Source organism: Chiroxiphia lanceolata, chromosome 6 (genome assembly GCF_009829145.1).
Source record: "Chiroxiphia lanceolata isolate bChiLan1 chromosome 6, bChiLan1.pri, whole genome shotgun sequence".
Taxonomy (NCBI): domain Eukaryota; kingdom Metazoa; phylum Chordata; class Aves; order Passeriformes; family Pipridae; genus Chiroxiphia; species Chiroxiphia lanceolata.
In genome coordinates, this window is record NC_045642.1 from 53274481 (window position 1) to 53289245 (window position 14765).

The 14765-nt window shown below is 40.2% G+C and overlaps 1 protein-coding gene across 5 annotated transcripts in view; it reads right to left on the bottom strand.

Moving 5' to 3' along the window:
• The window catches only part of BEGAIN (brain enriched guanylate kinase associated), a 161263-nt gene that overhangs the window by 4025 nt on the left and 142473 nt on the right, over window positions 1-14765 (bottom strand). For all 5 annotated transcript variants that reach the window (XM_032691961.1, XM_032691959.1, XM_032691956.1 and 2 more), the window contains 2 exons: window positions 4969-5076; window positions 1302-1385 (listed from right to left, as the gene is read on the bottom strand). In XM_032691961.1, coding sequence (XP_032547852.1) covers window positions 1302-1385; window positions 4969-5076 — 192 coding nt within the window. The remainder of the gene's footprint in view (window positions 1-1301; window positions 1386-4968; window positions 5077-14765) is intronic.

Consider the following 14765-nt stretch of genomic DNA (forward strand, 5'->3'; position numbering starts at 1 on the left):
TACTATATTGTACTACAGTTTAGGTTTCTGGATAACATACAATACTTTATCAAGCAATATTTGCATTTTTAAGGAATTTATTGGCTGTGACAGTGCATTCACACTTGTTAAATTAATAAATAGTTGGACTTCTGAGTGGAGATTGCCTATTTAATTGAGTGTTTGACAGTCTAGGAAGTTGTGGGGAGATCCCACATTTGTGATAGTTCTCTGCAAGTGAACTACTAAGAACTTTTAAGGTCCTAATTACTGCTAACAGATAGGGTGCTTTCAGATGTTAGTAATATTAGTAATGTTAGTAATGTTAGTAATGTTAATGATGATAATTCCTATACGATTTGCTAAGGAAAGTCAGATAATAGGAAAAAATAACCAAGATAATGGTTAATATGGAAGTTCTGTCTCCATTCCAGAAAATTATTGCCCGTTTAACAGAGAAATCTTGCTCCATCTTTATTTACCAGAGTTGTTTAGTGCACTGAAGCCATCAACTGACTTAGAAATGGTTTATACATTCCACATTTAATTTTGCATTATTCTATTGCAGCATTGCAAAAGAGAGATCATTTGGGGGAATGTTGACTTGATGGGACTGATGAAGGAAGGGCTATTACCTGTGACCTTCACTGAAGCAATATACGTGAGGAAGGTGCTTTTGCTTTGTGCAGGGCCTGTATCCCTAAAGACAGTCTTGTTCACTAAGATAATATTTACCTTCCCTTTAAGGAGCCTGTTTCTCAAGCCTAGTTTCCTTGGAAGCGAGGATTATTAATTAAAGTTTACACCTTGGAGATCAATCATTCGGTGCTCTGGTTTCTTTAGAAAAAGGTATTTGTTCTGTCAGTCCATTTTAAAATTCAGGTTTGGAAACTAGCTGGACTGGAAAATAGCTTCAGGAGGAAAATTGATTATATCAGAATCTCTGACGCCTGTAGCTTGTCATTTCCCTGCTCTCACCCCACTGCTTCTCCCCAGCATTTTGCATTCTAGAGTTTGCAGCTCTTTGGTTTTTCTAAACCCTTTGTTTTTCAGGCAATCAGAGGAGGCCCATTCTACTGGATAGGAGGGGTTTTGGGGAAGAGAGTATCTTCAAGTACCATCACTGGCTGTGATTTTGTCAGCGCCTCCCTAGGCTGCACAGAACAGTAGCAGGTGCTCAAGCCCTCCTGTGGTTTAAAGGCAGGGTGTGGGGAGATAAAAACCTTAAGGGCAAACAAGTTCTGGAATTGATACATGCAAAATAACCTGTTTTCCATACAATATTTATTTCTTTGAATATTGAAGAAGTTTGGTGACATTACCTCTGAGAGTTTATGTGCCCTGTCGTAATTCTTGCTGCACTGGAGCAACTGAGCAGCTAAATTGCAGTCCTTCCTATAGAGCTCCTAGAAAAAAACCCAAAAATAGCCTCTTATTTAAAGTTTGCAAAGAGCCTGTGGCTTTCAGCCTTTCTCCCATGTCTGAAAAATCTTTTAAAAATTGACTTTGAGCAAATTTGGAGCATACTTTAACTTTTAAATACATTAAGATGTTGTGTTTCTTGCACGATCCAGAGATATTTGCCCCCTTGCTCTGTGAGGGCTGATAAAATTGGTAAGAATAAAATTTTTTGAGAACTGTTACAACAGAACAGCAATCTGCATTTCAGAACATGGATACTTACCATTAGGAATTGGACTTTTTACTGTTAACATGCATGGTACTGTGAAGGCTAAAAGAAACGTGATCTTTTAAACAAAAAAAAAAATTCAAGAACAGACAATTTCTGCTGTGTATTATCAAGATCAGCACTAAAATACTACTGTACAAAGTGACAAAATAATTTTATGAGACTGTGGGAGAATTCATTACAGAAATATACATTATGTTGTTTTTTTTAAGAAGGGAGCCACTGTCTCCTTATGATATTTTCTTTCTGGTTCCTGACTCCTTTAATATCTTGCAGAATGCAGCTATAGAAATATATCAAATCTCACTGCAAATATTTGATGATCCAGAACAGAATACTTTCACTGGGCAAGAAATTACCATGAGAATTCCACACAGAGAAGGAGAGAATTTAAGAAAGCTGCTCATACAATCTCCTTATTGAATGGCTCCCACAGCGTGTTTAATGGGAAAATTCAGTACACAGATTTGCCCTTCACCCAATTTAATTTAGCACACATGGATGAGTAACTGTATCCTTCAACCAGTACCTTTGGGTCCCTGAAGGTAAGAGTTGTGTGTTGTTTTTCCTTATGTAGTTGCATAAAAAACAGAGTTGGTTTCAGAAGTTGAATTTATAGGCGGGCAGAGATGAGATACACAAAGCATAAAGGTATTATGGGCACTAGGCTGTGTTAATCTGTAAAAATTAGAACATGCTTATAGAAAAAAGGTGTTGAATACTGAAATGATTTGGATTTTCTCTGGTCTTAATGTTACGATTTTATTGCCTGCCAATTTTTACTGCTCCATTTATTTTTTAAAAAGCTGATAAAGAAATATTCTATGAAAAGGAAATTTCCTCTGTTTAGAAATACTGTTTTAAGGTATTCTGTAATAACGGATGAAACAAGACGTTCCTGTGAGCCCATGAGAGATGGGGATAGTTCTCCTACGATCATTATATCTTCATATTCAAAGGCCTTTAGATGGTCTTGGTTTGTGAATTTTTTCTGTGTCTGTGTGAGCTTTTATACATGCCACTTCTACCTGAAACAAACTGGGGAGACAATTTATGCAGGTCTTAAATTTTATATTAGTATACCCTATTTTCATTCCTGTAAGAACCCAATAATTCAATTTGGAAGCAAAGTCTGTTGCATGTGATTTTGATGTTACATGCACATGAAACCCAAAATATACTGCTGTACAACGTGTAGGTACCGCAAGTCCTATATGGCATTCTAGGCACACAAAAATGGTATCACTCCAAAATCTAATCCTTTCTTTAAAAGCTGCGTTCCTGTTTCTGTGAAGTGGTTGTCATGGAGAGTACAAAAAGCATTTCTGACACTTTATTTTTAGCAGCTTTAAAAATTACTACAGAAAAATTACATGTGAGTTACATGTGCCACGTGTACTTTGTTCTCAGCATGCTGGGCCAAGCCATGTGACTGGAGTGACTTTCTCTTCTTTAATGTTTGCCTGAATGGAAACTAGCCATGTCTGTGGCAACTAGAACAATAATCAGCAATTAATACCAAAAGTGTTTCCAATAATTTAAAACATGTTTTTGCATCAAAAGCATCATTTTACATTTCTGTCAGAAGAATGAGGGGAAAGATAATTGAAGGAAGAAAGATTGCCAAGACAAAAACATGTTCTCTCCATGTTGGATTCTTCAGTTTACCACTGTCTCTACTTATTAGGTATAATACTAGTGGTTTGTTTCATCATTCGTTTCTTTAAAATTTGGAATTTAACCTTTACTTTTATTAGTTTTATTATTACCCTGCGCAGTACTATCCCCAAGAGTCACACTGTGTGCCCAGGAGTGTTGTCCAAATGCTTCTTGAACTCTGTTGAGCTCAGTGCTGTGACCACTGCCCTGGGGAGCCTGTTCCAGTGCCCAACCACCCTCTGGGTGAAAAACCTTTTCCTGATATCCAACCTAAACCTCCCCTGACTCAGATTCGTGCCATTTCATTGAGTCCTGCAAGGGCAGAATTTTGTCTGCAAACTAACCTCAAGCCTGAAGAAGCGGTACTGTTATTTGAGGCCTCTGGACCATACTGTAATGCTCAGAGTGAAACTATGAAAATTGAAAACACTTCAAATGTGGGTTCAAACCTGACTCCATGAAGTAGTGTAAATGCATGCATACTTACAGGGAGAGTTTGACAATTTTTTTCCACCTTTATTTTAACTTTGAAATATCTCCACTGATTGCAGCTGCATTAGTCTGGATTATACCTGTACTTCTAAAACCTAAATGTAGCCCATTATATTTACCATGCTCTGTTGGTTACAGCTGTTAGAGCTATGTAATAGCTGTTCTTTCAACTCAACTTTTGTAAAAGTAAAGGGTCAGATTATGAACTCTCTGTTTCCGTTGGAAAGTTGTTAATTGCATAGGCACAATTCATATCAACAGGCATTTTAATGGGATCAAATGCTCCCTGCTGTGATTTAGAGTTCAGATGAAATGTGGGAAGATTGAATGTAAGATTCTGAAAAAATAAGTGCTAAAAGAAACATGTCTTCTGTAGATGAATTTTTTATTAAGTGTTGAAGGAATGCCACAATAATGAACTAAATGCCTACAATCTTCATTTCTTTGCTGTCTTTGTAGGTTTGTTCCTGGAAGGATTTAATGAGCTTTGTTGCCAGCTGCAGTACGCATGCCAGTTTTCAACAGTGTTTAATGAGATACAGAGTGAAAATTGCCAGAGTTGTTCCCTGTTTTGTTCCACATAGAGATAGATAAATTGTTCCACATTAATGACTGCTGGGGAAAACCTGCCTCCTCCTCTGTGCAATGACCTGAGTGACCAGGTTGGGTCAATCCTACCTTCTGTTAATAGAGCTCACTTGTGCTGGGCATCCCATTTTGGTGAGCAAAGGCCAAGAGATCAGAGGAACCGCAGGAAATGTAGGGCTTCACACTGTGCCTAAAAGCCTTATGATGAGTCCTCACTCCATACATGTGCCCCTGCAACAGCTCTGAGCGTGTACTTGCACCAATTTCCTGTACTGATGGCAAAATCAATGTGGGAATATTGCCGTTTCTTAGAGTATTTTTTCATCAGTTTCAGGTTAAACATGAGGAAAAAAATGTCAATTGAAAGTCTCACCACAACTTCATAGCATAAAGAGAGTTGAATTACAAAATGATGGGGACAAACAAACAAATTTTAACTGTTGAGGTGACATGTTACATTACATAAACAATAACAAATTATTCTATAATTTCATGGGAAGTGCAAGACCTAATTTATTTCTAAATATAGTCTCAAGATATATCCATAATTAAATACTTACATTGTCTTCTGACAACTTATCTATTGTCACCTTGGCTTCTATTAAGTGATTATTGAGTGCAATTATTTCATGGCTCAAAGCCCGTTTTTCCTCTTCATAATGTTGACCCTGTGTAGAAAATGGAATAGTAAGTGTTTTTGATACTGTCAGACTATTTCAGATAAAGACCCAAAGGTTGATGTCATTCTCCAATCCAGGGAAAAGCACAACAGACTGATATTTCTTTTTTTTTTTTCCCTTTTTTTTCCCCTCAGGTTTTTTTTGCTATTTTTACTTAGCAGATGAGGTAAAGTCCTTTGAAAATATGGAGGTCAAATTGAGCTTACATTAGGAACCTTCAAAAAAGGCTGTAGTTAGCCTCTGCAAAAGCATTCAATTGAGCATCAGCTATTCCTTCTTAGTTGCAAGACACAGTTTCTAACCCGGAAGGGACTGCAGGTGCTTGTGACATTTGGTACAAGAATGTTTCACTTACGCTATTATCTCCCATTCTCATAGGAGAGGAAGAACAATATTTAAAAGAAAAACAGTTGTGTTTGAGCCAATTTCATTTTAGCTGTTGCCTGTTCTGGCTGCTTTAAGAGCCCTGATTAAGGTTGTTCATTTCTCAAGGTGAATGTTTGCCTGATTGCAGGGTTAACACTTATTAGCAGAACGCGACCCACAGTAGGATATCAGGAAAACAGTCTGATCCAAACTTCCTTCTGCCCACTAATTTAATCTTGTTACCAGTAGGCTGTAACTCTGTATCATAAATGCAAAGAAATCAGTGGGGAAAAAAAGTGCCGCTGGCCCTTCTCATATTTTGTCCCATTTTCATACTGCAGTGTTTATTGTACGGCCTCATGTATCAAAGATTGTTGTGTAACAATCATTTATAACCCTGCCTCCAGCTGTATCTTAGTGTTAAAAAGTATGGTAGTTTCTGAATGCTCTGAGATAGAGGCATCTTCCATTTGCTCAGAGCTGTATAAGACCAGGAGAACAAGAAAGTCTGAAAATTTTCTGGAGGATCTTTTAGAAAGCTTAACTGCCATAAGAACAGAAAGTAGGGTAAACCCTAATGTACATCTCTTTTGTTTAATGAACTCAACCCAGTGACAAATTCATGATCTCAGTGGTGCTGAGCAATCGGACAAGAGGCAAAGGGCAGAAACTGGTATATAGGAAGTTCACCTGAACATGAGAAAGAAATTCTTTACCGTGAGGGTGGCCGGGCACTGGAACAGGGTGCCCAGAGAGGTTGAGGAGTCACCTTCCCAGGAGATAATAAAAATCTGCCTGGATACAATCCTGAATAAAATGCTCCAGGGGACCCTCCTTGAGTGGGGAAGTTGGACTAATTGGCCTCCAATGGTCCCTTAGAATCTCAACCATTCTGAGATTCTGTGAATGTCACTCCCCATTCTAAAATTGTTAGAGTTAGTTGTGAAGGACTGAAATTTCCCAAATGCCATATTGCCAGGGTCACACAAAAATCTTCTATCAACACATACCCGACATTGTCAGCTAATTGACAGCAATGGGAATTGTGTGTTTTGAAGTCCAAATGCATATCAAGGTTAATTATCCAGCTGCAAAGCATGAGGCTGTATTAAAGAACGGTGATTAAATTGGAAGTGGCAGCTCTCATCCTAAGTTGCTATTTAAAGAAAAACACCTTCTCAAATGGTCTAAGCAAACCCACGGCTTGCTTAAAACAGTGCAGATACGATTGAAGTGTCTCTGTGAAGGTCTGGACTGGCCTATTTTAATGTCAGTTTTTTATGGACTGTCTGTTCCCTGCTGTTGCCAGACCTCTGTTCTGACAGTCCAGCTGTGTCTGGAGGCTGTTTCAGGCTTGACACCTCTCCCCTCCTTGTTTCCAGTGTTCAGGTACTCCTGCTGGCTGCCTGGGCACTACCTCATGGAAAGCCAAAGAGTAGCTTTGAGAGCTTGCAAGAGGTCCAACCTTACTGATTTTAACAAGACACACAATCTTAGGGGATGTGTTTCTTAGGCAGGTTGACGTGGTTTTGTATGAGACCCTTCACTCTCATCCACTTTACTGTGAACTAAACAACTAAGCACCTTGTAAACCTCCTGGCCATCTGTGTACCCCTAAAAATCTATCTCCTTTGAGAGTATGACTGAAGATTACATTTTCAAAGGTATTTAGCTGTGTAATGAGGTAGGCAAGTGACTACATAAGTACCTGTGAAAAATGTGTCCCCTCAATTTTCCAAGTAATTTAATGCTTTTGAAGGATCCATGTCCACAGGGTAAGGATTTAATCTTCCAAATAACCGTTTGTATTGAAGATTTTATCAGCTCTTGTATGACAAGTTGTGAGTGCTAGGACAGCTGATTTGTAGAACCCTGTTGCTCTAAATCTCTCTGATTTCAGTAAGTGTTGCTCTTGCTTAGCCAGATTGAACTTGACTTGATCTAGTTTACAGTTCAGGAAAGAACATCTAATCAAGAATTTATAGTCTTCAGCAGAGAAAAATTCATAAAAGGGCAGCAGATTCAGGCTTTGGTAGCAGTACTTTCCACTGCATTGAGTAATGTTGAATCTGGCTAAATTATGCTTTCGTTTTATTTCAGTTATGATAAATTTTGGACTGATGTGTTCCAGACGTTGCATCTGGCCAAGTGTGACTTTAAAAAACATTCTGTATTTGTTGAACTGTAAAATTCGTCTTAGTCCAAATTTATACTATTATAGGTCAGCAGGTGCACACCAAAGTAATAAACATTTTAGCAATGCTGTGGTGGAGGAGGAATGAGAAAAAAAGGTCAGTCCCAGTCTTCTCCACCAGTATATGTTCATATCTTTCTCTTGAAATTAGTGTTTTCGACATGAGCAAAGAGTCTGTTTCACTGTGACAAAAGGAGGTAGCCTAAGGGTGGACAGAACACTAAAAGCCTTTATCATATTGACCACACACTGTGTGTCCATCTTTGAAGGCTCAGGGCTTCAGCCAGAGGTTATTGTGGTCCAGTGGTGGCAACAAGAGGACAGAGGCTTAATCCTGACACACTTAGGGGAAAATAGTGCATCTGGAAGAGACAGTAGGGCAGTGCTAGGTCACTGCATTAAAAGGATTGCTGGTTATGAGGACTGCAGCTATGAACCCTCCAGTTGCAGCTGAACAATCATATTTTCAGTGTCAGATATAGCTCTCAGAGAGGCATGAAAGGAGCACGGGAATCAATATCAATGCTATGATTGTGAGTTACAAATAAAAATGCTTATTTTACTTGTAACCACTCTTGGCAGATCCCTCTATTTTTGGTAGCTTATAGATGCTCAGTCCTCCTGCTCTTCCATAAGGCTGATGACCCCTCCTCTCTCCTTTTGGCACAGTTTTCTGCTCTGCAGGTGCTAACAACCTATATCTCAAAACTCAGTAGCAAATTAAGTCAATGATGTTATTGATATGCCAACAGCTTGCAGCTGGGCTGAGGGTTTCTGAAGTCCACTCCAAAATGCCATACCTATAGACTGCATGTGCTGAGCTGCTGGTGGGTCCTTGTTCAGAAATCTTTGTTGAGTCAGCTCAGTGCATCTTGCCCCTGCCTCCTCCCTTGACACAAAGCCAGCAAACAAGAATACAGCTCTGTAGTGTCTGACTAACACAAGAGAACTGCAATCATGTGCCCACGTCTGAGTCAGATCAAATTTGTACTGCTGGGTGACTACAGCAGTCACGGCACTGATACTGATGTTGGGGGGACCAAGTGCTCAGAGCCCTTGCTCCTAGCCTGGATTTAGCATGGGTGTCAGTGCTTCTTTCTCAGATTTGAGGAAGGAATTGAATATCTGCTCTTCACAAAGCAACTGTGTGATAATAATCTCTGTCTAGAACCTTGGGGTGTTTTTTTTATAATTTGTATCTATCACAGTGACAACATCCCTCATATATTTACATGTCCATAAAAATATAATGTGTCACTTTCAAAAGTGTTTGGTGCCATGTAGTCCCTATATCTGTAATCTGTAATATAAGGGGGGTAAAAAGAATTCTGGGAGGTTGATACAGCACGAAATAATTAATAGATAGGTGTATTTTGAAAAGTAACAAAAGCTGGATGAAAATATCTGCTTTTCTTGCAAGATCTTGTGGATCCACAAAGGTTCCTACTCTAGTCCTTCAGAGGAAATGGAGCAGCCTAGAAGCTGACTGTCTCTCTGGTAAAGTTGCAGTTCCCTTCATTGCTTTCCAGCACCTGGAGGGTGTCTTTAGTGGGTTAACCCTGGCTGGATGCCAGGTACCCACTAAAGCCACTCTCTCACTCTCCCTCTGCAACTAGACAGAGGAGAGAAAAGAAAACGGCTAAGGATTCATGAACTGAGATAACAGCTGGGAGAGGTCACTTACTGATCACCTTCACAGGCAAAACAGACTCAAAGTGGGGATAGTACTTAAATTTATTACGAACAGGATAAGAGCCAAAGAGTGAGAAATAATCTTAAAAACACCTTCCCCCCACCCCTCCTTCCTTCCATGTTCTCCCTCCTCCCCCCAGTGGTGCAGGGGGATGAGGAATGTGGGTTGCAGTTAGTTGTTGTTTCTGCTACTGCTCAGAGAGAGGAGTCCTTCCCCTGCTCCCGTGGGGTCCCTCCCACAGGAGAAAGTCCTTGATGGACCTCTCCAGTGTGAGTCCATCCCTCGGGCAGCAGTTCTTCCGTGGGTCAGTCCTCCATGGGGTGCAGCCCTCCACCTGACGTGGGTCCCCCACAGGGGCCACAAGTCCTACCCAGGAAAAACCTGCTCCAGGGTGGGCTTCCCTCTCCATGGGCTGCAGGTCCCTGGCAGGACCCTGCTCCATCTTGGGCCTCCCATGGGGTCACAGCCTCCTTCATGCATCCACCTGCTCCAGCAGGAGCTCCTCCATGGGCTGCAGGTGGGTCTCTGCACCCCGATGGTCCTCCATGGGCTGCAGGGGCACAGCTGCTCCCCCATGGTCTGCACCACGGATCACAGGGGCCACAGCTCCGGTGCCTGGAGCACCTCCTCCCCTTCCTTCTGCAGTGACCTTGGAGTCTGCTTTGTTGTTCCCATGTTCTCACTCTGCTCTTCCCTGGCTGGAATTCTTTCTGCACCACAACCTTCTGTTCTTAAATAGGTTATCACAGAGGCGTTACTGTTACTCCTGATTGGCTTGGCCTTGAAGCCTGTCCTGGAACCGGCTGGCATTGGCTCCACAGGACAGGGGAAGCTTCTAGTAGCTTCTAACAGAAGCCACCCCTGTACCCCCCCCCCCCCGCCCCCCAGTACCAAAACCCAGCCACAGAAACCCACTACAGTGTCCTACCATAAAGCAATGTCAGCCTGTTAGTCAAGACTTGGCTGGTTACTGTCATCTCTGCTGTGCTGTGGGAGCTCTGAGATAGACCTTTTGAAATCAGTCTCAAATTTGCAAATGAGAAGGGCAGGTCTGTGGAAATGTCAGCCTTTTCAAACGTGGCAAAGTAAATCTGTTCTTGATATTCCTGTAAGGAACATTTCAATTGGTAGAATTTCAATGCTACAGTGACAATAATGTAATGGTGGTAGCGACTATCAAGGCATTAGTGGCCAGCCCTACTCCTTTGGAAATCTCTCTTATTAATTAATGCCCAAATGACAGACAGAAAGGGAGAGACTTTTTCTGTTACAAATACCACCAAAGAGACACTGCTATCCCATCCTGAATGCCTGGAGAGAGGTTTACAGCAATGTTTTTTGGAATGGAGGTAGAACTTTTCTCCCTTTTTTCTTTACTACTCTACTTGTCTAGGAGGAACACAACACTTCTGTAGGAGAAATTCCCCACTTCTTTGGAGCAGTGTAACACTATTAACTCAGTACTTTTCTCACAGACCAACAGTCATGATCTTTTCATTGCACATGCTTCAAGGTATCTGCTAAGCAACTGCAGTGGATTTACTGTTGTTCTGTGGATCGTAGTCAGCAAACAAGTGCTATGGGGATATACTTTCAAAACAAAGTCTGTGTATTTTATAATGGTATTTTATAACCTCATTCAAATCATCTTATGAAGGACAAAACAGAGCAGTTGCAGATGACATAAAATGGGGAGGAATGGTTAGTACAGAAGAGGGTTGAACTGTACTCCACAGGAACCTTGACAGCCTGGAGAAATGGGCTGACAGAAACTTTATGAAGTGCAACAAGTAGAAGTATCAAATCCTGCACTGCAGGAGGAACAACCCCATGCACCCATGTATACTGGGGGCCACCCGTCACACATTGCAGCTTTTCAGAAAAGGACTGCGAGGTCCTGGTGGAAACCAAGTTGAACATGAGCCAGCAACGTGTCTCCTTGCTGCAAAGAAGGCCAAAGGTAACCCCGGGCTGCATTAGAAGAAGTGTTGCCAGCAAGTAAAGGGAGGTGATCCTTCCTCTTTGCACTGCTGTAGTCATACCTGGAGAACTGTGTCCAGTTCAGGATCCTCAGTACAAGTTATGGACATACTGGAGAGAGAGTCTAAGAAATGGCCAAGATGATTAAGGGTTTGGAACATCTCTGTTATAAGGAGTGACTGAGAGAGCTGGACTGTTTAGTCTGGAGATGACAAGGCTTGGGTGGGATCTCATCAAATGTGGATAAATATCTGAAGGGAGGTTACAAAGAGGACAGAGCCAGGCTCTTTTCAGTGGTGCCCAGTGACAGGAAAAGAAGCAATGGGCACAATATAAGTGTCACAACACATGATACACAAGCAGTGTCATCTGTACATCAGGAAACTCCTTTACTATGATGGTGATTGAGCACTGAAAAAGGTTTCCCAGAGAGGTTGTAGAGCTTCCATCCTTGGAAATATTTAAAAACTATCTGGACAGACTCCTGGACAACCTGCTCTAGGTGTTTGAGCAGGAGGTTTGAACCAGATGGCTTCCAGATGTCCCTTCAAACCTCAGTCACTCCATACTTCTGTGAGTTCTGTAAAAATGTATGGCTACCATATCTCACTTGACTACTGTGATAACTGGGGTTGTTATGATATATGGTAGTTTAAATTTCTGTTATTAGCAAATGCTGGCATTTACCATATAAGTAAATGCTTCTACTGTTATGCAAAGATGATTTAATATATAATTAATACATCTCTAGGTTATAATAAAATAGAGAACCAGTATGCCTTGAATATGGTATAAGTTCACTTATCTAAGTGTGTCGTGGTCTTATCTGAGCAAGGCACAGTGTTTGAACCGAAGGACCTCTGAGCTTGAGTCTTTAATAGAAATGTATGTAGTGGTAGGTATGTCTAGGCCAGGGGCATATCCAACAATGTCGAGAAAACAAGAATAAGAAATGTTGTGGTGGAAATCAAACTTTTTTTCTGTTGTAACTCTCAAAGTTAACAGCTGCTGTATTTACAGTACTTCTCTCTACACCATATGCATAAATTATTTTATCAGTTGGCTCATAAAAAAGCAAAATATGGTTTAGATTTGCAGGTATTACTGGGTATTCTATACAGTACTTACTGATTTTAGGCATTACTGTCTGTTAGTTTTTGCTCTGCAGATCTTCATGGTATTATGGCAGATGACATGTTTGTATTTGTGCCTGTTTATGGAGCTTCGGAGCTGTGTGAGTTTATCTGCCAGTTAAGAGCCAAGCTGTGGATATCCCCTACTCACACTCACTTACACCCATGGGCAGAAACTGTCATAAAAACAGTGAACTGACAAGATGAAAAGAACAAATAAGAATAATGAAAGACTTTTCACTTAATAATAAAACTGCATCCATGAATACCAGTTCACTACATAATCTTTGAAGTGCAGGATTTGGTACTGATCATTGCTTGAGAGCACCATTTAATACATATTACATTTTTAGTTTTACTCTTCTTTGCATAGCTATTTTATTTTGGTTTAAGTGTAAAATGAGTATCCAAAGGAGCTATTCACTTAAAGACTCACTGAACTCACAAGTTTATTTACGAATGTGCATCTTTAAAAGCAAACAGAGGAAAAGAGCCAAATGTTTAGCTAATTTATTAGGTAATTCTTTGTCAAGTTACAAACAAAACTGCAGGAATGTGTAGGGGCGTATGCAGAGGCTGTGGCAGCATCCTGATTGCACTTCATAATGTACCACTGCCTCATCTTTGCTTCCGACTGCAGTAATCCCCAGGACACCCATCCTTGTCTCAATACCTCTTCAAAATGCTAATAGAGCCTGGCTTTCAGGAATGCTGCTACATTATGGTAAGGAGCAATGACTAATTCATTATATTTATTCTACAGTATATTAGATATTTATTTAAAGTGATTTTTTGTTACTGAGCTGCCAAGGTTGCAGGCAAGGCTGCATTCTTTAGAGACAAATGTATGGCACTAAGGAATTGAAAATGCTCACTTTTCTGGGCAGGTCAGAGAAAATATGTTATTCATGTGTCTTTTGCCTTAGGCCGAACCTACTGCAAAAATCTATGTCATGTTGGAGTTCTTCCACACAAAGAAGAAAGTGGCAAGAACATTATTCCAATGTGACAAGCCTTTCTTATGATGAACACATGGGATAAAAGGAAGTGACAGATGTATGACCCTTGGGTTGGTTGAGAAGAGACTATATTGTCTGTCCTTGCCCATAGCTTAATTTTTTTTTATTCTGTAATTCTTCCTAGGAGTTCATAAAAATAATTTAGAAGAATTATGTGGCTATAGTGAAAGGGAAGGAACAGAGACCTCAGCTGAGCTACTGGTAAGGAGCAAAATGTTTTGCAAAAAGAAAAAGGTTATCTCAATTGGGTAGAAAGGAAGTACCACTGCTGCAGGCCACACAAGGTAGGCTTATCAGCCTTGCAGCTTGAAGCTGTCACTCTAATGACTGATTGCCTGATGCTCAAACTTTCGAGGCACACAGGTTCTTCTGTGGAAATGGAGAAATTACTGGAGACAGGATATTACTTAAATGGACTACTTAGATGGATTGGGAAGAGAAAGTGGCATTAATTTCTCTGAGTGAAAAAGTAAAATGGTCTAGGAAGGAAAATTTGGAATTCTGAACTTTGAAATATTAAATTAATTCATATTAATTGCAGAATAATTTAATATGCAAGTGAATTCTAATTAGAGTCAACTACCTAAGCAAGGATAATTTCCTAACCAAAGAAAAAAAGTAAAGGCTAGATTATTTACAGTACTTTACTCTTTAATATTTTGCTCCGCTCTAGGAATTTTGAAATTCACATTTCCTGTTGCCTTTTGACATTTTCTTTTAATAATTAGTTGGGTAGAAGAAAATTTAAATTCCCCTCCATTTCCCCCTGCAACTAAAATAACTATTCAACTGAATGCTCTCTTGGGAGCTGAGATACTTCTCTCTCAGAAAAGTTTTCTCTGATGTATCACACTCCTGTGGCAAGGCTGGCTTTTCCTTGCTGGGTTTATCCTTGCACTTGAGAGCATAAAATCTGTTCTTTCAGACCTGTCCCAGCAGGTCTGCTCTTGCTACAGAGCTTGTCACGATGGCAAACCTGCCATTAGGATTATTGTTGCATTATTGTTCTGCTGTGGGCTTCTGTCTCCTGACTATCCCAGTTCACATCTTGGGCTCTTCCTCTTGTTGAATTTGATCTTTGTAAACGTGTCCACGTCCAATGTGCGTATGCCTTTATATTTTTTTCTTCTAATCTCTTATATCTGTTTAATATATGTTAAATGCCAATTGGGATACTGATTGGAAAGATTTGGTAAACTGGCTGAAAAATTGTAAGTATAGTACAGGGGAATAAACATAATGTACTTGTGTCTTTTCTATCTGAATTAGTCTCTCCTTTTTTATTAAAATAT